Raw genomic sequence first — 23,332 nt, 5'->3', positions numbered from 1 at the left:
ACATTTCTGGCACTCTGCTGACTGTCACAAAGGTAATGTTTGGAATGTACAAACCTGCACCCAAAAAAACAACTGCAGAAAGAAAGCCTTAGCTATACTTCAGCTGAATACAAGCTTAGCACATGGCGTATTTAGATCAAGCTTTTTGACACTTCAGATCATACTGTACAAACACCTGCAAATGAGCAGCTCTTCCTCTGTAAACAGAAGTGGGATGAGAGAGGGAGGAGAAGAGTTTGAAGTCCCTCTCAGTCTTAAATCTCCCATTCCTTTTAACAAACAGGAATTACTGCACCATTAGATTTAGCAGCAGTACTTAAAGACAAATCAGATTTGGCAAGAGGAAAATTAAGCTATTGACTCCTGACATTTGCAACTTCGAGTGTATTAGACCAGCTACTCCATTTATATTTAGTACGCCAGTGAAGAAAGCAGCAGTCGCTAATTAAACAGACACAGAGTAATCTTTACCAAGGGATCAAACACACCAGAAACCTTCCCCTTCCTGGTGCCACGGCTCCCTGGGAAGCCAGGCTCTCACAGGCTGCGGAAACCATCTCAGCCGCGTGAGTCACTGCTGCTGTCCCAATGGGGCACGATACAGAGGGCAGTTGCAAGCAGCTGCTGGGACATCAACCAAAACAAGGGAGAAAAATTCAGACAAGGTCCAGATCTTGCCTGCTCCAAAAGGCAAACGCTTCTTCTCACTTCCCTCTTGATCTGACCACAAGCATTCTCTCCCGGGCTCCCTGGGTCTGTCTCCCCATCAGAGGGGACTATCATTTTAGCTTCACTGACACTGTGATGGACTCCAGAAGCTGGAAGAAACTCATGTGATGTGCCTCTTGCTGGCCAGAGAGGGCCTCATGGAAGAGCTCCTGTGCAGCAACGTCTCAGGCTGTTTCCTAGCACAAGGGAAAAGAAAAGCAGCACAAATTGGAGGGGACAGAGGGTTGTGATTTGGGGGTGCAGGGCTCTGTCAAAGCAGGTTTTGGTATCCCTGAATTGTTACAGGAGCAGCAGACTTGCAGCTCTCACCTACTTTCCCAACTCAAATCTTTCAAGGAATTTGTTTCTTTCCTACAAGCTCCTCACTATGAAGTGTTTCCTGTTTTTTCCTCACTTTTGCACTGGGCACAAACAGTACTGGCACTGCTTGGGCACACACTGCCCAAATTCAGTGAAAAAAAAGATGAAGGATACAATTTCCCTTTAGCTTTAAACTTTGACAACCATGAAAAGGTGACATCTGCCACTTAACCACACAACACTTGCAGGTAGGCACGGATATACACAGGGGTCCATCATAAAATGGACCATGTCAGCCTTATACTGACACAGCAGCACCTGAGAACCAGCAAAGCATCTTGAAACAAAACTGACCTCAGTTTTTATAACCAACTCTTCTCACTCCAAGAAAATTGGAGCTATTTTATATCACAACCTTCAACCTACAGGAAGCAGCCAAGAGCCGAGAAGGAATATTTAGAGAGAGGAAGCAGCTGGAAAGGGGCCAGGTGAGTATCTTCAATGTGTATAAAGTTTTCCATCTCCCCATTTCAGTTCCTGGCCCAGCTGAGAGTCACTGAGCAGCACTGTACTGAGCCCAGCTGCAAATGAGAACCTCAACCCCGAGGCTCCCCTTGACAATCAAAGGAAGGGCGGGAATCTCTCAGTGAGCCTGCCCAGGAGGTGGAAACACAGCATATTTGGCCAAACCTCATTACAGGGCATCTCCGGCCTTTCTCTCCTCTGCCGCTTGCTCACCATGACAGACCATCTACCAGTCACACAGCTCATCAGCACGCAGTCAGCCTCCTGTCCTCCTGTCCCGTCCCATCCCCCCCCCCCGCACATTCCCCAGCATGCAGCAGTAATTGCCTTTCCTATTAGCCCACAGCGACAACAGCTGCCATGGCAACCAGCAATGATTTTAATAAGTTGGGTCTGGTTTCAAGGGCAGCACACGCGTGCCGGCACACGAGGGAAGAGGGCCTGCCGCCAGCTACACAGCCAGGGCTGAAAGCATGGGTTAATGGGAGAAACCCCACAGACCAACACAGGTTTATCCCCCTCCTCTGCAGGATGGAAGGGCAACTGCTCACCCCTCAAGCAGTGTGGGAGAGAGGTCAACAGCTACGTGGTGGCACTAAACGTGCAAAGGGCTCTCCTCGCAAGAGCTACTGTCCCTGCCCGAGTGACAAAAGTGATGTGCAGCTGCACTGTGGGTACAGTGTGCCATGTCAACGTACACAGTGCTGTACGTCTCTCAGCACCAGAGAGACAGGAACAGCAAGCACTTGATGCCACCTTCCTTCCTGAAGGGACAGCAGAGGCAACTCAGCTTCTTCAACAGCTTTTCCTTCTACACTACTACCAGAGTCTACTCTCAGGTCATTCTCTGAGTCTCCTGGGCTCCAGAAAGTCAACATGCAGTTACTTGTTTAAGAAACAAAAAAGATCAGTATTAAGGAGAAAAGTTTTGCCATCGTTGTTGTGCATGCACACAGAGAAAAATACTGCTGATTTATTGGTTTACTTCAGCCCCTCACCGTCTGGGGTCACCTGTCATGGCCTCAGCTACTAATATATGGGAAGATATGAAAAAGACACGGAAAGATATGGACCTCTTCGAGAGGATCCAGAAGGCCACAAAAATGATCAGAGGGATGTAGCAGCTCTTCTGTGAGGAAAGGCTGAGAGAGTTGCGGTTATTCAGCCTGGAGAAGACTCGACTCCGAGGACACCTTAGAGCAGCCTTGCAGTACTTAAACAGAGCCTGTAAGAAAGACGGAGAGAGACCTTTTAGCAGGGCCTGTTGCAACAGGACCAGGGGTAATGATTTTAAACTATAAGAGGGGAGATTCAGGCTGGACGCAAGGAAGAAATTCTTTACACTGAGGATGATGAAACACTGGCACAGGTTGCCCAGAGAGGTGGTGGACACCCCATCCCTGGAGACATTCAAGGCCAGGCTGAATGTGGTTCTGGGCAACCTGGTCTAGTTGAAGATGTCCCTGCTCATTGCAGTGGGTTGGACTGGATGACCTTTGAAGGTCCTTTACAACTCAAACTATTCTATGGTTTTCTACAAGCACCTTCCCTCCTCCCAAGCACACCCCCCGGCAGGACTTTCCTGGCATGTGCACTCTTCCAGCATACCACAGCCCCTCAGGACACCCCAACTCCCCAAGTAGCAGCTGGTGTCCTGTGTCCCTCGATCCCAGCACCACAGCACTGAGGTCAGGCCTGAGATACCTCAGGCTAACCTGCACATCAATGTAAATTACCCTGGAAGATGCAATTGCTGCACACCAAGAGCAAAGTTGTGCGTTACAGATTAACTACTCCAAAAAGTAGGATCCAGAAAGCACACCCTTCTCCGAGTAAACAGGGGTTTCACAGTTGATACCCTCGTTTTAAACATGACCTAGCAGGCAGATAGGCACAACATCCGCCACAGTGGAGGCGGCTGAATTTAGTGATACTCCTTCTCTTTGTCATTACTCATTTTCCATGAGATCATGAAAAAGAAACTCGGAACCAAATGGAGAGTGGGGGGAAAGGATCACTTCTTTCAGCAGCTGTTTACTATCAGGTCAGCGTAGCCTCGAGGTAAGGTTTCACACCATGCACCCCAAAATAGAGTCACTACATAGGGGCTGTGTCTACTGTAGATACACCATGGACACAAGCTCCTGTGGCCCAGAACAAAGGGGTGTTATCAGACCAACCTACATCAGGTGGCCTGACGCTGCTTAACTCAGTAGTACTGATACAACATTTGCAGAGCATAAACTTAATACCTCTTTTTTTCTTCTTTTTTCTTTTTCCTCCCAATAAGCCTTTTGAACCTTTGGTTTAACCAGGTGTTGGTCATCCACTCATCAGATGCTACAGAGGATGTTTCTGCTATGCAAACAGCACAACTATCTACAAATTCCACATAAAACTTGAAGCAAACAACAAGAGCAGCAAGTGTGGCATGGTGAAGCCCAGATTCCCAAATGGGCTGCAAGGCTAAACCCATAGTATCACCCCAGTCTCACAGGCTACAGACACTCATGGGAGAATTCTGTACAACCTTTTCCACCATACCACCTATTCTGCACAAGTCTAAAGAAAATACTAAATATCTCTAACAACAGAATGCAGATGCATATATCTGTTTACTTTTAAGTGAATTTTGGTGCTATAGAAAGATGTTGTAGTTAAGTTAAAACATTTGCACAGCCTACCTTCTGTTAACATAGCAAGCTGACGCTGCATAAGATGGTAGCAGCATGCAGCTCACCATGCATTCCCAACACCCTCCAAGGACCATCCTTAGAGAGAATGGGCAGCAATTAAGTTAGGAAGCCACTCAGTTGAAACTAGGGGAAGAAGGATGGCTCACTGAATCCAGTGCTCCAGGATTTCTGCTCCTCCATAGGTAGCCTGGTAGAGACATTTCATTCCTCTGCGCATTACCTTGCACCACGCTTTTTTTCCTAACATGAATGCTATGCAATTAAACGCATTAGGATTTAAGAAGGGCTCAAATCCACTATAACAGAGGGTAGGCTAAAGAACGCACGGATATTTAACTACTAAAAACAATGGATTAAATCTATGAACAAAAACCAAGAGATTTGTTTTGATACCTGTAATGCTATCTGCCTTGAACAAACTCTGTGGATACATTAGTCTCTGGCTAGCCCATACATGACAAAAACACCTCATGCTACCTAACTCACGAGTGACAGAGCCACACTGGAAGCAGTGGAGGAAAAACACTGCTGTGATCCTTCTCTGTTCCCTTCATCCGACACCAGAGCTGTGACTGTGAACCTCTCCCCCAAGCAATAGCACTACTTCATTTTGCTGTACATCCTCCCTTTCCAAGCAGTATGTGAAAATGATGCTCCATCCTTGCCAGATTCATTGCTGCCCAGGGGGTTAAACACAGCAGCAATGAATTGACCAGCCTTGTTAATTTAATTCAGCTACATGGGAAATCTGTAAACAGAAGCAGAAGCCATGACAATACTATCAGAGGGCTCTAAACACAGCACTGTATAATTTGCTCTTGGTTATTACTGCTAACCATGCAAGGAAGAGGAAATTTTCCTACCAGACATTTCATATCTTTACTGTTTAAACTCTTCCAACTCAAAAGAAAGTTTCCTACAGGCACACTGGGGTTTTTTGATACCCTTCATGCATAGCATACTGAATTAGCTTCTGACAAGACACATTTTCAGCAACTCCAACTTCGAGTAAACTTAACATTAGATGGTCATCAAAGTCCCCCTCAAGCCACAGGGAAGACAGCACCATCCTGAAACAGAGCAGCCTTTGAGTGGTACCATGTCCCGTCCCCCTTCCCACTGCCGTGTTCGCAGTATGCTTGTTCAAATGCAGCCCATGCAAAGTTCATTTTTCAAATTCAAACTTTTTCTAGCATCTCCTTGGAAATAGTGGCCTCCATGACAAACATTATGCCATCTATAGATAAGAAGATCGTTCGGAGAATTAAGCTAACCATACAAGTGAAATTAACCATCCAACAGCCTTGGCACCCCAGGGAAATCCATACAAGACAGAAAAACACTTACCTAGGAATTAAAATTGAGAAGAGACCTATTAAGAAGTTCTCCACTACTCTGTGTGACTGTATTCATCATCAAAATCCTGCCTAGGAAGTCAGAGGCAGAGAAAGCTTTACAATGGTAGGAATTCACCCATGGAAGGGGAACAATGCCACACATTTACTCCTGCCCAAAGGGCCTAGAGGTTTAGGGACTGCCTTTAAAATCATATTCTGGAAACAAAAGTAAAATTTGCTAATCCCAGAATCAACCAGACAGATCTACAAACCTCTGAATCTTAACTGCAAACTCTCAAGAATTTAGTGACCTAGAATAAGAAACTGCTCAGGAGAATGGACACAAAAGATGTACTTCAGACTAACCCTGAGGATCAAGTAAGCCAAACAAACCAAACAACACACTTGATCCTACTGTGTCATCAAGGCTTTGTCCACTGTACTACACCTTTTCCAGAGTATTTGCATCATTTCTTTATCAAGCACCAAATCCAAGAGAAGCACCCCCACATAACACTTTACAAAAGATAGGGCAGCCCAAGCATAGAGATTTTATGCTCAGAGACAAACACAGAGCAGAGTTTACAAAAGGAGCTTGCTTATGCCTTGTCAGCAACAGTGACAAAATAGCTGAGACTAGGCATCTTGGAAAACTTCAGTCATCTCCTGCTACACCTTCCAAGGGCTGGCCAGGGGCAGGCACTACTTCAGGCAGTCTGTCACCACATTCATGTTGTATGCAGCAGGTTCCTCATTCTGAAAGGACTGGACCACTCTTCCCAACTCACCTGCAATCCCCACACCAACAAATACTAAAACCCAACAGAAACATTTTGATCATAGGATGAATGAGATTTAGTGAAGCAGTATCCATTCCATACCTACATGTTAAAATACACAGACTTGGCTAGTCTTTTCCCTATATATACAGATACCTCTGATTTTCAGATGCCAACATGATAAGGAAGGAGAACCAGACCACCAAGGCAAAAAATAGAAGCTGGTACAGAAAGGATGGAACAAATACAGAAAGAATAAATGCTGCAGTGCAAAGCAAGCCAATCTCCATATCAAACTCCAGCAGAGCTGCCAAACCCTGCCCCATGAAGCTACCAAGACTGTGTGCTACTTCTATGGTAAATGCTTGCAGTAATCATGAGTTCCAAAAATGAGACAAACACCAAGCTCAAAAAAAAAAAACCCCAACGCAAAAACTATCTTCCTGTTTTCACTGGAAAGGTCATGCCTATTTAAGGAAACCTTCCCAAGCAGCATGGACATGCTCCATCTACATCCATCAACTAACAGCCCAGAGTTAAGTGTAATCACTCATCAAAGAATTCCTAGTCCTTAAAGGAATCGTGGTCCAAGCCGCGCAATCCAACCCATGCTCCTCCTGGTATGCAAAGCAGTCAGGAATACCTTATATCACCCAAGATGAAAACATCAACTCGCTAATCAGCAGAGAAGGAATCCTTATTCACTCCTTTAAGCTCTGAATAATAGAAGGAGAACAAACACACACACACCCACACACACAGAGTCTCACAGCATCTCCACCTATTATAATCAACACCTTCCCCATGGGAAACACCCATGCCCAGGAGAACCTATACAAGGGTCACATTCAAGCTGAAAGGGCTCAGATATGTTCCCAACCCCATAGTCAAAGAAGTTTCAGGATAGAACATGAAGCATCGAGAATTCTTAATGGTGCTAATTTGTGATTTATGGACAGAGAAAAGTTATTTTTCTGAATCTGCAGTATTTGGCACTGACCACATCATGCTCTTGCTGAAAGAAGACAGAAAAGATCAGGCAAGGTGGTAAAACACAACAAGCCTTTTCTGGAATGATGCAATCAGTGGACATAGGCACACAAGAAAAACCCCAGACCTAATTACAAGCATCATTTCAATTTCCTGCCATAGCCACACACAGACATATGAATATATATATATGAGAGACACACATATATATCAGATACTTGGTCAGACAACATATACTGAAATCCTAGTCTCAGTCCCATTCACCACATCCAGGTCCGCCACAATAGTCCAGTTCTTGGCCAAGACTAACTCACAGGTCAGAACTGGGACTGGAAGAAGGGATGGACAGATGTTGTGCTGGTTTTGGCTGGGATAGAATTAATTTTCTTCATAGAGTAGCTAGTATGGGACTATGTTTGAGATTTGTGCTGCAAACAGCGTTGATAATACAGAGATGTTTTAGTTACTGCTGACCAGTGCTTACACAGAGTCAAGGCCTTTTCTGCACCTCACAACACCCCACCAGCAAACAGGCTAGGGGTGCACTGGAAGTTAGGAAGGGACACAGCTGACCCTAACTGATCCAAGGCATATTCCATACGATATGATATCATGCTCAGTGTATAAAGCTGGGGGAAGAAAAAGGAAGGAGGGACGTTTGGAGTGATGGTGTTTGTCTTCCCAAGTAACTGTCATTGGGTGATGGAGCCCTGCTTTCCTGGAGATGGCTGAACACCTGCCTGCCGATGGGCAATAGTGAATTAATTCCATGGCTTGCTTTGCTTGCATGTACAGTTTTTGCTTTAGCTATTAAACCGTCTTTATCTCAAAAGTTTTTCCACTTCTACTCTTCTGATTTTCTTCTCCATCCCAACAGGGGAAGAACAGGGTATCTGAGTAAGCAAGCAGCTCTGCGGTGCTTCATTGTTGGCTGAGAGTAAACACAACACATGGAAACACTAGAAAGAGTTAAGTTCCAGTGTAATTCCCTTTATTTGAAAACCAAAATCCACAGTTGGTCCATTTCCTTTTTAATTCATCTTCTCCTCTTCTCTGAAGCTTTCTGCCGCCCATAGTTGACGTTCAGCCAACACCTAGACAGCACTGTTCACCTTCTGCTGAATCCATCCCAGCCTGGCAAGCCATAGCTGTGCCTCCGCTGTGTTTGTGATTGTGACCTCTCAGCCCAGTTCTCACAACATGAGGTATTTGGCTTGCAGATCACCACTCGTACGGAAATCTGACCAGCCCAAGAAGTCAGAAGTTTCCAGGAAGAACTTAGGTATAAAGGTAATTTAGAGAAAAAGCTTTTGGATCCCAGTGGTGACATTAGCAGGTGCCAGGTCTCCACTGGATTTGTGTGAGCACTTGGGAAGCCTCCAGCCTCATCTCCTCCCCTAGTTTCAAGGCAACAAGAGTTCCTTGAACACACAGAGGCACAAAGGTGGCACTGCCAGGTTGGTGTTTACCTTCTCTTGAGAAAAAGCAGTGGGATGGATTGTCCTACTCTTCCCTACAGCTTTATACTACTTCCAGTGTTGTAGTCTGACAATCCTGGCAACAAGATAGAGCATTTAGTCCAACATCCTGGCCTTCTTGTCCAGGACTCTGCAGATGGCAGAACCCCAGCTGTACAGAACATTTCTGGTACCCCCCATCTTCTCAGTGCTGTACTCAGCTAAGAAAAGAACAGAACCAAACACCCAAGCAATAAAAACCAGGCAGTAATGGGATGCATTAGGGAAATGTTCTTCAAAAAAAGGACGCAGATACCACAATCACCCAAGTACTTTTCACCCAAGAATCCCAAGTAGCAGGAATGTTTTGCAGCCCAGATGTGTCACAACCCCTCCCTAGCAAAACATGCGTTAGCTTGCCTCCTTCTCCTCCCCACTATCCCAAGTACCCATGCTGAGACCTATGTCCCCAGGAAAGTGGAAGAGTGGACCATCCCCACATAGCCAGCACAGGGAACGGGTCGGGAACCACTTCCTGCCTTTCCTGCCCACACAGCAGGTTTCTGCTTGGCAACAGACAGAAACATGCTTGTATCTCAAGAGACATGGTAGCTACTTTCTCTCCTGAAACAGCATTTCAATTGCAAAAGTCAAGACTGTGGATTAAAGACATCAGTTACAGCCACCCATACAACTTCCACCCTGTTTCCTCATGTGCATGGATGTTACCACAAATCAGGCTTATGTGCTGTATTTTCCCCAACTCCTGCTTCATTCAAGCCTAGGAAGTGCTGTGTTATAACCAGGAAAAACAGCTGCAGAAACCAAAAGGCAAAACCAAAATGGTTTTCTCATTAAAGAGAAGGTAAAACAAAAATGGTTTTCTCATTAAAGACAAGCAATATCCCCTATACTTAAAAAGTGAGATTTCAAACCCCGTCTTCCAAGTGAAATTTTGCTATGATGGTGACCAAGTTACTTAATTCAAGCTTTTCCACTGTTTTTCACATCACTTTATATTTGCCCAACATAACATACTTAAGCATCAGCTTGTGGAAGTGGTAGTTACTCATATACACAGTGGAAATTATACAGAGCTGTAGATCAAGGATTTAGACATCACCAAAACCCCAGCAGCTACAATACGAAATACAAATCAATCAGGTTGCAAGTGTCAATCAGATTTTTGCAACACTAGTGTTATCAACAGCACCTCAATTCCCCATTTCAAAAGGTATATTATACCTTTTCTACCTCTCAAGAAAACAGCAAAAATAAGACCATCATTATCTGTGAAGCGTCCACACTACATTGGTAAGTACTGTAGAAAAGACCATTAAAAATTGATAGTTCTGTATTCAGTGCAAGGTTTAGATTATCTGCAGTAAATTCGGTTTGGGGTCACACATGAGATGAAAAGGAAGAAATGAAATATTGAATAGCACTCAGCCCAAAGCCTGACCTCACACCCATTTTAACTGATAACCAAGCTCCTGCTAGATATAATAGCACTGCAGCAAGCATTACCCATTTGATGCACTTATGGAGATGAAGTCATCTCTAAAAACATAAAATGTACAACCACATTCTTAAGACCTCACACTGTGCCTTCTTGTCAGGTCCTCCCGCTGGGCACTTGCTGGGTCTGAGCTCCAGCCACCACCATGCTGGATGCACCACGTATTATATCTCCCTTGGCTGCAGTCTGTTGCTGCACTGGTTCTCACTCTGGCACATTCTCTGTCTCCTCACTCCTGTGCATTGAGGAGACAGCACCCAGCAGCTTTAAACCACCCAGGACAAACACCAACTCCCACAGCACTGCCATAGCAGAACACACCTCTTCCTAAAACTGAGACATATTCTGAAGATATTCTGCATCTTCACACACACTGCACTCCTGGACAAATCAAGTAACAGGACGGACAGAAGCTTCAGAAGTCAACTGACTTCTGCAGGCTGCCCAAGATCCCATCAAACCAGCAGAAGTGATGTGTATGCTTTACTGCTTCATATTTCCTCCACGATCTGGGTCATTCCTGAGGCCAACATCACACAAACGCCTGCTTCCTGCTCTTGTACATCCCACCAGTCCCAGGACATCTGCCCTTACAACGCTGCCAGCTTCCACCTCCTTCATATTGCCCTGCAGTTCAGTCTGATGTGGCAACACCACAGGAAGCCTAGGCTTCCTTCCCTGAGCATACCCTTGCATCTCACCATGTTGCATGGCTGGTCCCACTCAGGAGTGGAAGCAGCATCACTTAAAGAAAGCGGTCTTTAATCCTGGGAACCGCCTCAGGTCACCCCAGATCTGAGCTTCGAGAGGAACTCGTGCCTACAGGGAAGGAGAAGCACCTACAAAACATACTCCATCCTGGTCCAGCTTTGCTCCAAGGCTATGCAGGGCTTTTAACATGAAGGATAAGAATAGATAAGAGGCCTCTGATGAACCTTCTCTTCAGGACAAGATTGTACAAAGGGTAATGTAGAAACTCCTTAATGCACACACTTCCTCTCATTTCTTCTTCCCACAAAAAGGAAGCAAAGCCACAGAACAGAATAAAAACCAGAAAGATGGGCAGAAATGGCTCATAAGCACCATTTCACAGCAGCTGCTCAGGGCACATGGGGTCCAGGGAGAAGGCATCCAGTTCTGCAGCAGGGCAGAGCCCAGCCTTCTCCCACTTTGCCTGCCCAGGGAGGCAAAAGCAACCTTCCCACTCCTCTCCGGGTAAGGGAACTCAACCGCAGGCAGCAAATTATAGGTCCAAGATCCCATCTACAGCCTCTCCTCAGCCCACGCAGAACTAAATCAGGGCTTTTAAGTGATGCCTTAGTGGGATTTTCTTCCCGGGCATCACCCCCAACAGCTACAATCACCCCAAGTGTCTGCAAGAATCTCCTACTGAAATAGCAGGAGGAGAGCTGTGCAGAAAACCTCAGCTAGAAGAGCACACTACCGTCCCTTGAAGAAACCTGCGCGGGATCCAGATCCCAGGGCCCCAAAGGCCTCTGGGGATAATATTTTGATAGTTGCCACACACAGAAATGCCACATAAGGTTGTTTCTTTAGCCTCTCTATTAAAGGAAATTTAGCTACATACAGCCAGAGGGTAAAAAGTGCTTTTTAACACGTTGGAGTTTCACCCCCCCTTAAATGGTGCAGGTTATTCCCCATGTCTATGCTAATACCTGCATTATTACCAGGGCAATTATGAGCAGATAAAACCCCAGAAAGCCATACAAAAAAAAAGCAACAACTGCTTATAGACCACACTCCTTGAAGCAAAGCACCCAGTCTTCCTGCACAACGAACTCTCCTAGACAGACACAAGCAACAGCCCTGGGAACACAACAGCCACTTCAAAAACATGTCAGACCAAATCCAACTGTCCCATCCAAGAGATGCAAGTAAAAGATCTTATGACCTCTTTTCTAATCAGTATGAATCACAAGTACAGCCTGCCCACACCCCAAAGGTTAGGAGGTAGCAGTGGTATAGCTTGTTGAACACCAATGCCACACCAACTGTGCCGGCAGAAACCGCCAAAGCTTACAGCTCTGTCCAAAGAGTTGCAGGACACAGCCCAAGTTCAGCTGTTGCCCCTCACTGAACAAGGGGACTTGGGTATACAACCCTTCCAACATCCCTCCAATCATTTAGGGCCACAAAAATGATCACAGGAATGGAGCAGCTCTCCTGTGAGGAAAGGCTGAGAGAGTTGGGGCTGCTCAGCCTGAAGACTCCAGGGACATCTCATGCAGCCTTTCACTTCTTTAAAGGGACCTGTAAGAAGGAAGGAGAGAGACTTTATAGCAGGACCTGTTGCAACAGGACAAGGGGTAATGGTTTTAAACTACAAGAGGGGAGATTCAGGCTGGATGTGAAGAAAAAAGTCTTCACAATGAAGGCAGTAAAACACTGGCACAGGGTGCCCAGAGATGTGGTGGATGTGCCATCCCTGGAGACATTCAAAGCCAGGCTGGATGAGGTTCTGGGCAACCTGATGTTGTTGAAGATGGCATGCTCACTGCAATGAATAGGGACATTTCCTTCATCCCAGCAAGAGATCTGCAAGGCCTGGTTTTGATAGATGTCGTATGTATGTGTGACAAGCCAAACAAGAAGGAAACTGGAACAGCTCACAAGCCTCTCCCCAAACACCCTGGAAAACCTCAAGAACCAAGAACATGGGCTAGAAACTTCAACCTACAACAGGCTCTTCTCGGTAAAGCCCAGCAAACAGCAAAGCTCTCCTGCAGAAGAGGTGCCCTGCCACGGCTTGGTGGGACAGCTCAGCCCTGACAAGGAGCACTGTGGGTCAGGACAGTGGCACGGATCTGGTGTGGTTACAGCCCCTGGCATCACTGGACTTGTCTCCTACAAACATCTCAAATTCAACCCATAATAGAGGAGGTGCACTTAGGAAAGTGAAGAGGAGGGAGGGGGAAGCATGCTGGGGGAAATACACACGTTTTAAACTAGCATTTTCCCAAATTTAGAGAAGATTGCTGGCAAAAGTAAATTTACTGGAGAGCAAAGCAGTTAAGGCCCAAAAGGCAGTGAAGCAGCTCTAATCCCTAAACATTGGAAGTATCCCATGACAGCTACACTCCAGCATCCATTCAATACAAATGTAAAAATGTAGATCAACAGAGTGCTTCAATGAGCTGGAACTTGTTACCTCTAATTGCTTCTCTCATTTCACTTCTAGATGTTCCCCTGATCCTGCAAGCCACTGCATTTCAAAAGCACATGCACAAAAGGTCAAGTAATACCCAAGATGGGCAAATTAAATAAAGAGGTTTCCAGCTGACCAAAACACCTGCCCTCCTCTTTTGCTTTGTATGAAAACTAAGGTTTTCCCCACACCATGAGACAAGTCAGCAGCACGGAGCAGGTTATAAAACACCTTCAAACAATGCGACCCCTAACATTTTCCAAAGGGGCAGAGGCTCCTATGCAGCAAACCAAAGGCTGCTAGCGACAGGCTTTATTTTTCCAAGCTAACAGGGTCTGTCCTTCAGCAGCAGCCTCCAGGGCGCCATGGACCACACAGAGAATCCAGTTCAGGTCTGTCCCAACTTCAGTTTGGCTTCCCTACTGCTAGTGCAAGAGAAGCAGTTTATGCTACTGCTGCTTCCTTAGCATCTCCTGTGTACTTAGCATCTTCCTGGTACTCCTGATGCCACCAGCTTCATCACAGCAGAGCCGCTGAAAGCCCGCAGCACAGCCACGTTAAAGCATAAAGCAACACAGCTGCTAAACCTTCAGTGACCAGCACTGCTTTGAGACAGTTTGAAAACAGAGGTGTGAACCCCCCCAATGCAAAAGGGCAAGTGGGAGCCACGCTCACAAGGTCAGTAGGACAAAAAGCTGACAGAGGGTATTTCACAGGACGTGCCTGGAAGAGATCTATGCTGCTCTGCAGTCACCTAGGTGGGCAACCTTTTCAAAGTGCAAGGCAGAGCCCAGGCTTTCTGCAAAATGCCAGCAGGCTCATGTTTCTAAATGGGAATTCTGAAAAGGAAAAATAAAAAGCATATGCCTACACACACGCAGAAGGAAACCATCTCCAGTAGAGCCAGACCTCTGTTCAGCTTCCAACCTCGCAACCACGGCCATCACCTTCAAACGCAAACCTCTGAAATCCAAACAGAAATACCAACAGAGCCTGGAGGGGTACAAAAGCATCCAGAATACTTTACTTGGGCTTTCCATTCCCTTGAATATGCGAAGAAAAGAGGCAACATTAAAGTGCTCTCAACACCTCTAAAATCCCAACTTTCAGTCTGTTTGCCAAATGCTTTCTTTGAACTGGCGATTTTCTAAGTCTTCCCAGACTGTGTCAGGGCTAACTCATGACACTAAAATACTTCAAAAAGAACCCACAAAGGACAAAAGCAAACACAGAAATAACAACAAACTTAAAGGTGATTCATTATGTCTCATCACATCAGCAATAGTCTGTCCAAACAGCATCCCAGGAAACTTCATCCCGGATCCAAGGCAGGGGTCAGAGTCTAAAAATTAGAATGCTATTTCTTCTCTAGAATATATTGTATCCCCAGTATTGCTCTGCATGTCTTTACGAGATGGCCATGCCATAAATAATAAGAGGGATGAAAAAGCTAACCTGATTACACTGCTTTCCCACAATTTACTGGAAGCAAATGTTCTCTTCTGTAAGATTTAAAAATACAGATTTCCACTGGGTCCACTACAGCACAAAAGCTGTTATTCACTGTCCCCCTCTAAATTACAGTTCCAGCCAGCCTCTTACTTGTAAAACCCAAACCTGTCTTTGGAAATTATCAGCAGATTGATTTCTTGCCCTCCACAAAAGGGCCATAGTCTGAATGAGGACACTGGCTGTCACGAAGCACCAGCAACATCCCCGCTCTTCCCTTTCCGTGGCACGCTGCTGTTCAAGGTTCCTGGTCTCCATTCTGGAAGGAATTGAGCTGGTAGACAGTATTACAGGACATCTTCTGGTTTGTGGTAGGAAGAGAAATCACAGATTTTCTTGCAGAGCAAAGACTTATTGTCTATTACGTCATTATTCAGTCACAGGGGACTGATCTCAACACCACTAGTCATCTTTACTAACCCTATGCAGACATGCCTGAATGACACACCAAGACACCACCCCTTGCTGCCAGTAAAAGTTTAGGTAGGCTGGGTAAGGCATAGGTCACACGTCATTCATGCACACGAGGCATTCGTGAAGGAGGAACAAGGATCAGCTCTGTTCACACTTCACATCCAATTCCAACCACATATTACCCCTAGGTGTAATTTTAATTCACTAACCAGCCTAGAGCCCCATTAAAAAGTTAAATCAACATTCAGCTTGGGAACCAAATGAGGAGTTGATTAAATCATTCAACCTCATGCAAAAGAACTGGAAGATATTTTAATAACTTTCTTCAACAGTGTAAGCTGGCTGATATACCTCTAGCACCTTGGTGGAGAAGACAGGACAGCACCCTGGAATTACACCCTTGTCTGCAGCTCCAAAGGGAAAGAAGGGATACTTCCCATCTAGCCATAACATTTCTCGTCTTTCATCCTGCAGGGAACGGAGGAGGATAAAGATAATTGCAAGGGTACTTTCTCTTCCATTTGTGAAGCAGTCAACCTCTTCTGACAAGCAGCAAATACAGCTGCATCAACAACTGTATTTCAGTGCAGTTTCACAAGTGAGTTAATCCAATATAACTTTCTTTTTTCTCTCCCCTCTGTTAGGTTCTATTTTTACCCAGATCAGCAGACTGATCCAAATGATTCAACTCATCCAAGCCAGCAAACAGAAACCAAGCTAGTATTTATACAGTTAAAAAGCAGCAGTACCTTTGGGACCCTTCACTTCCAAAGCTTACAGACATATCCAAATACTTCCAGGAGACATTCCTGGCCAGTAGCGTTTTATTTTTGCCACTTATGGACCAAAAGGAACTAAAAAGCAGCAGTTCATGCTGGACCTTTTCCTCCCACACCACGACTAACTGAAATATGGCCCAGAAGCAGATAGCAGCTGTGATCCGATTTGTCCCAATCCCATCTCAAGCAGCTTTACACCACCCTCCTAACAAGATCAGCACTGGCCAAACACCGTTTATCCGGCCTGATCAAAGATGGATTAGATAATGAAACCTTAACTGCATAAGCTGTCTGAGCATGCTAGCTTGAGACAGCAGAAAACGAGAATCACAGTAAATTTAAGGGCTACTCTAAGCTTTAAGGCACACTTTGCCCCCAATTCTTATTAGCTAGTTACTATCTTCCTGCAGGCTAGTTTTTATATTTCATATTAATAGACAATACAAAAGCTATTAGTTTTAGCACTGAAATAGTAATGTCTGTAGCTAAATGATTTATTTCAGCATTACAAGCCATATTCATGTAACGAAACATTGGTAGGTAGGGGTTATGCAACGAAGAAATCGTGGCAACCATGGCACCCGGGATTTCTCATTATCAGCCCAGAGACACAAGGTCACCAAGTTTACACAGCAACAGCCTGTGGCTCTGGAACAGGAAGTAGAAAATTGACAGGATCTGCAGGAAAAACAAGGTACAACAGTTCCTGGTGCTATTTCCAGCTTCCAGAAAGACTCTGGTTTTTCTAGGGAGGAAAAAGAATATCAAATAATACTTAGAAGACGAATAAAGAACCTACTATGTACAGTTAAACACAGAGAATTTACTAAAAGAACCCGTTAAGTCTAAAATAAGGTACTTCAAAAGAATACACTATTTGAACAGAAATCTTTCTGAAAGGCAGTCTCATGTTTTGATGTTTAGATAAAGATTATCAACTTTCCCAAACATTAAAGAACATTTATCCTAGCTCTGATATGATTTGTTAGTTCAGCTTCAAATTTAGTATTTCTTGCTTACAACCATGAAAAGATCTCCACATAAATAAATCACACTCTTTAACAGTAAAAAAAGTCAAGGGAAACTTCTGGCCATAACAGTATGTGTGTGTGTGCATATATAGATATATATGATTATTTTCATGGTTTATACTGAAATGACTGAAAAATCTTTTCTATATATATACACACATAAAGATTAAAACGATGCCAAAATACCCAATAACTACAATATGGGGGTCCTCATCTGAAGAACAGATACACTGACTATAACCAGAGCCTTAAAAGTGGACTCTGCTAGTTTCACTCCTCCACTGTCTGCCAGTGTTTGATACGGAAACAAAACCCAACTTTCCACTAAGATCCACAATTAATCCCTGCTACCATTGCTACCAGTATTACACACTGCTGTGCACAGACACTGTTGCAGTGCAATTTCAGTATCTTGTACTATTCATTGAACAGATAACACAAGCTTTCCTCGATGCAAATATAGAGGGGAGCCTTTTATATATACAGAAACTACACTCAAAATTACCTTTTATTTTAATTACAACACTACTTCGTTAAAACAGTTCAAACCCCTTCCTGGGCAATTTTCAGTTGATTTACAACTGGTTTTCATTAATACCAACCAGTTTAACCATGAACTGCAGGTCAGCTGGCACATCTGTAGCTACACAGGACCTGTGCCTCAGCTCAACTCCAAAGAGCTGGAAGAAATTTCATGTCACCACGTACATGCACTCATTCACAACTCCTAGCAAGACACAACATATAAGCACTACTCCTTCAATACTGAGCATCTTTCTCCTTGCAATTATACACGTTGTCTGAGTCATACTTGACACCTACGTGTAGGAGAAGATACTACTTCAAGGAATAAAAGAGCAAAGCGCAGTTTTCCCTGGCCCTTGCGGGAGCAAAGCAGCAACACTGGGATGTGAAGCTCCGGAATATATTCAGCCCACACCATCACACCGGGAAAAAAAGTGATGTTGTGAGGCGGAGGGACAACCACGAAAGGCTGAACATCAAACAGAGCCACAAACAAACCCCTCCTGCTGCAAGCTATGTAAAAAATAGTAATAATCAAGGAAAATCTTGAGCGTGCAAACTGAGGACAGCCTGGGAAATAAGGGAGGATTGCTGGTCAGCATTTGGTGTCTAGATGAGAAGCATGCTGGAGAGGACAGGATGCTCCCCTCGGAAACTATCAGCAACACTGACCAACCCAAGAGAAGGTGAAAGAGAAACAAGGCCAGGTGAACAAACTACGCTGTTTCCAAAGAGCTCCGATATACTCCCCACAAGAAACACAGAAGCAAAAAAAGGCCAGCACAACGGCCACAACAAAACGACCCTGCACAACACCCAGACAAAGAAAAGCAGAAATCCCTCAGCAGCATCACCCCACAAACACAAAAGCGAGCGCACCTGGGAAGAGCAATATTTTGGGGACGACCAAGACGTGCAGGCAGGAGACGGCGGGAACGCAAGATCCTGCTGGCAGCCCTGGGCCGAGCGGGAAGGCGCCGGCCCGACGCCCCGCGGCCCCCTTCCCCTTCCCAGGCAGCACCTGGGATTGCTCCCCATGGCTTACGAGACCCGAGGCGGGGAGGGTCAACCCCCGCCTGCCCCACAGCCCTGACGGTGTTCGTGCCCAGCCGCACTACCGCGGCCTCCCAAGGGTCCTCAGAGGGGAGGCGATGCCTGGAGCACTGGACCCAGCGGCGGCCCTCCTCGGGCCACCCCACGTGTTAGGCTGCGCCCCGAGAGCCGGGGATCCGCGGGCAGCAGACCCGGTACCAGCGGCGGCGGAAAGGGCCGCACTCCCGTAAGCAAAGCGCTGGATCCCGCAAAGAGCAATTAAACGCGACCCGGCCTCCCCGCTCCCGCCGAGCCCCGGTGCAGGAGAGCCGGAGAGGGCCCGCCCGGCCCAGTCCTGCCCGCTACCTGCATGCCGCCGCCGTCGGCCTCCGCCTCCGTCCGCAGCCGCTTGCTGTGGCCGCCCTCGGCGCCGTCCCCACCGGGCATGGGCTGCTCCAGCTCCGGCTCCCGCTTCACGCCGCGGGCGGACCCCGCGCCGCCGCCGGCCAGGAGCTGCGGCTGTGGCTGCTGCTGCTGCTGCGGGGGCTGGCCGCCCTCCGCCATCCGCGCCGCCGGAGCCCCGGCCGCCCCCCGCCGCGATCGCTCCGCTCTGTCACCGCGACGCCCGGCGCTGCCGGAGACGAAGACGGGAGGAGAGGAGGAGGTCGAGCCCCACGCCACGAGTAGAGCAATGGGCGCGGCGGGCTCCGACCCACCGGAGCTCCTTGGTCACGGGCTTGGCGGCGGCTGGGGAGGGGCCGAAGCCCCTCGGCAATCTCCGGAAACGCCGGCCGGGCCGCCGGAGCCGCACGACCCCCGCTCGGCAACCTTCGGCGGGCGGGGCGGGGGCGGGGCGGGAGGTGGGGCTCGGCGGGAGGCGGGGCCACCGCGGGGCACAGGCAGCCCGCCGCCGCTGTTGTCGCCGAGAGGCGCACGGGGTGGTGGGAAATGGCCGCCTGCCCGGGCCTCCCGCTGCACCCCGACCCCGCCTCAGGCGGTGTCTGCTCAGCCCCGCGCCCGAGCTGCTTCGTTCTCCTCTGGGCCGGGAGCGCAGCTCTGTGCGCGGCTGCGGGGGGGAGATCGGTGAAGGCGGCCTAGTCACTGACTGCCCCCGACGGCGTCTTGCGGCAGCGGGGCTGGGCCGAAGGCTCTGGAGGCAGGAGACTCCCGCAGGGCTAGGCAGCCACAGGGGTGCAGGGTGTGCGTCCCTCAGGCACGGGCATCCCTCCGTTGTCCCCGAGCACCCACCTCAGGTGCAGCCTGTCACCGCTTGCTGGAGCAGGGCTGCCTGTGGGGAGTGGTACTCAGCAGAGAAGGACTCGGGGTGAGGGGTATCGACTTGATCCCCCTCTTCAGCAGCATCCAGCTTTGAATCATAGAGTTACAGAATCAACCAGGTTGGACAAGACCTTTAATAGCATCAAGTCCAACCGTTCCCCAGCGCTGGCAAGGCCACCACTAAACCATGTCACTGAGGGCCTTGCCGATGTGGTTTGTGAAGGCTTCCGGGGACGGTGATTTAACCGTTTCCCTGCACAGCCTGTTGCAGTGCTTGACTACCCTTTCAGTTGAAGAAATTGTTCCTAATATCCAGTCTAAACCTCCCTTGGTCAGCTTGAGGCCGTTTACTCTTGTCCTATCACTTGTTACCTAGGAAAAGAGACCAGATGAGGATGACTTCTAGGGATGTGCTGCCCAACTCAGTACCTGATGCTGCCCCCATTCAGCACAGCCTCACATCGCTCATGGCGCATGTTGTTCCTGGCCTTTTTCAAGCTTGTTCTTGGCTGTTCTGGATGTCCCACCCAAGGGCTCGTCTCACAGCCCCAGTCTGCATCTGATTTCCCAAGAAAGGGGCTGATCTGCTCTCCCATTCCTGACAGCCTCCATGGGTTTCTCCTGCCATTTTATGTATAACTTGTTGTTTGTTCTGCAGATGACTTTCAACTAGATGGAGATGCCGGTCTTCTTCAAAAACCTGAAGCCTGTCCATTAGCCCTTTTGCATGACTTTACATTTTTGGTATTGAGAAACGAATCTGGGATCCTCAACAGAAATGTGGAGTTGATTTTATTACACAGCTGCTGTCTGGTGGCACCAGGGCTGATGTCTGCTCTAGAATGAGGAACGCACAGGCAGAATGCACCTTCCTGAAAGCAGTCTGGAAGCCATCACTGCTTGATGGAAAAGTAATCAGCAGATCAGAATACAAATCTGCAGTTGGCTTTATTATGGGATGGGAATCGCACTCCTTCTTCTCCTGCAAATCCTTTGGAGAGAAAGGAGAAAACTGGGAATAGAGGTGATTATTGTGAGGCAGTGCACATAGGAGGAAGATCTTGACCTCTGTCACCATGTGTAATGAAGCCTGTGGAGCAGTTTGGTTATCTTGGTGTGTCTTTACACATCTGCTGATCTTCATGAGATGATAGAGCGTTTGGTTTTGAGTGACAGTTACAATACACTGCTCCGGTCTTCCCTTACACCACATTTTTCCTGATCCAAAAATAGTTTTGAAGGCCACGTTAAAAGCTATTTTAAGTGGTATGTTTTGTGCTGAGGTGCCAGTTCGTCTCCTCCAGTGACAGGGAAAATCTCTTTTCTCAAAATGATTACAAATCCCCGTGGAGTGGCAGGCACCCAGAGGACAATTACATGCAGCTTTTGTCTGCACACCCCCCAAGAGTAAACACATGTCTCATTCATCTTGACTGGGTTTGATAAAATGAGCCAGACTGTCAAACAACATTGAAGGAACATGTCCAGTCCACTCACTCTTAGCTTGAAAAGAAGCTGAGATTCTCGTGACTGGGATGCTACTCATTCAAAGGAAAGAAGCATTTCTGTATTTGTCTTCCTTGTAATTTTAATGAGGGGTTCTTGATGAAGGGTGCGGGTGAAGATGTTGCCCATGAGGTGTTGCAGAACGCTTTGACCTGAAGACAAGTTAGGAGCAAACGCTTTGGAGACAAGTCTCTGTGTGCACTTGGAAGTGGTCCTCACCCTGTGACTTAGACATCTGTCTGATACTGCCGTTGAGGAATATCAGAAAAAAGGAGTTGTTCTACAGTGCCCCGTCTCTATTTTCTTCTCCATCTTCCCCTCACCTCATTTCCATCATCTCCTGCCTTGTAGGTGCCAAAGCTGCTGCTACTTCCCCCTTGCATCCTGTACCCACAGCAGTGCCCGGGAGAGCTGGCAGTGCTGTGGGCAGGTCCCGCAGCGAGGCATTTTCACTGGTTGTGATCTGCAGCCAGCCAGTGGAGCACCACGGAGCACCCTCTGTGATGGTGCTGGTGAAAAGAGCTGAGGTAGGACACTGTGCCCTCCCTACCAAACTGACCTATGGGTGCCGCTGCCATGTTCTAGGCTGTTGTTTGCTTTCCGTCATTACTGCTGTGATATTTAATATTATTATTTCTCTAGCTTTTTCCATTTCCCCTTAAAAAAAAAAAAAAAGGATTAATGAATTAATCTTCACAGTATGCTTGTGGGATAGATATTATCTCATTTAACAGATGCAATACGAAGCATTCCTGAAGTCACAAGAAAAGCTTTTGAGCTGGGACTACAATCTTAATCCGTTGATTTCCTTTCACACAACCCAGCTGCCTTCTAGGTATTTGGATGTGACATCTGAGACATACTAAACAGACAGCTGACTCCTCTGTTAACCCTACCATTGCTGCACAGCGCTTTTGCCAAAGGCTCCTGTGTGCCGTGATTTTATGGGCAAGCTTGCAGAGCACCTACCAGTGCTTTGTCTTTGACAGCTCAGTGAGAGGCACCTGCAAGAAACGTTATCCTTCCAGAGAGTTCTCAGAAGCCGGTATGAAGAATGTATCTTTCTGAACACATTCATATAATTTCTGAGTAAAACTGTGGGGGTTCCCCCTTCCCAAAAGACACCACACCCCCTGAAGGGATTCCCTGAAGGAACATGTGCTGGTGCTCCCACTGGGCTGAAGATCAGGTGGCATCAGAACACCGGCCGTGAAATGTCCGTAGAAGTACAAAAAGCTAGGTCCCACAACATGCTTGGATGGAGCAGAGGCAATGATTCATGCAGGTTCTAAGGCACAGGCATGAATACGAGGCACAACCTCAGCTATTAGTCTTTGACCTGAAGGCATAGAAATCATTAGAAGAAGAGCAAATCCCTCCTTTCCACCACCACAACTGAGAACGGTTTCTTGCTGCTGCCATCATCTACACACGATGTCTCATCCCCCTGATCAGCTCCCTCTTGCCCTCACAGCCTCCTGCAGCTTTTCCCCTCTCCTTCCCAGTGGATTAGGTCTCTACTAAGAAGGTCAGTGGAGGTTTAGTGGCTTGCCCAACCCTGCTCATTCCTGCTGTTTCTACCCTGCCAGCCAAGATCCTGGAGCCAAATGCTCTTCCTCCCAGCAGCAGTACTCCCACAGGTAATGAAGTGCCGCCAAGGTAAAGTTTCAGCCTGTACTTTGGTCCTGGTTTCGCAGGAAGTGGCAATGGAGCTTTCCGTAGCAACGAGCATGAGTAAATGTTTCTCTTTGCTTATCTCG

General features: G+C 47.1%; 1 protein-coding gene across 1 annotated transcript in view; it reads right to left on the bottom strand.

Annotated features, from left to right (window-relative positions):
- RBFOX2 (RNA binding fox-1 homolog 2) overlaps window positions 1-19,352 on the bottom strand; it is a gene marked incomplete at its 5' end in the record, with an annotated part of 167,324 nt that extends 147,972 nt beyond the window's left edge. The window contains one exon of the mRNA XM_080633585.1: window positions 19,155-19,352. Coding sequence (XP_080489711.1) covers window positions 19,155-19,352 — 198 coding nt within the window. The remainder of the gene's footprint in view (window positions 1-19,154) is intronic.
- Window positions 19,353-23,332: the final 3,980 nt, after the last annotated feature.

This window comes from Psittacula echo (genome assembly GCF_963264785.1).
Source record: "Psittacula echo genome assembly, chromosome: 1".
Classification (NCBI taxonomy): Eukaryota; Metazoa; Chordata; class Aves; order Psittaciformes; family Psittacidae; genus Psittacula; species Psittacula echo.
This window is presented reverse-complemented; position numbering and strand designations above follow the sequence as displayed.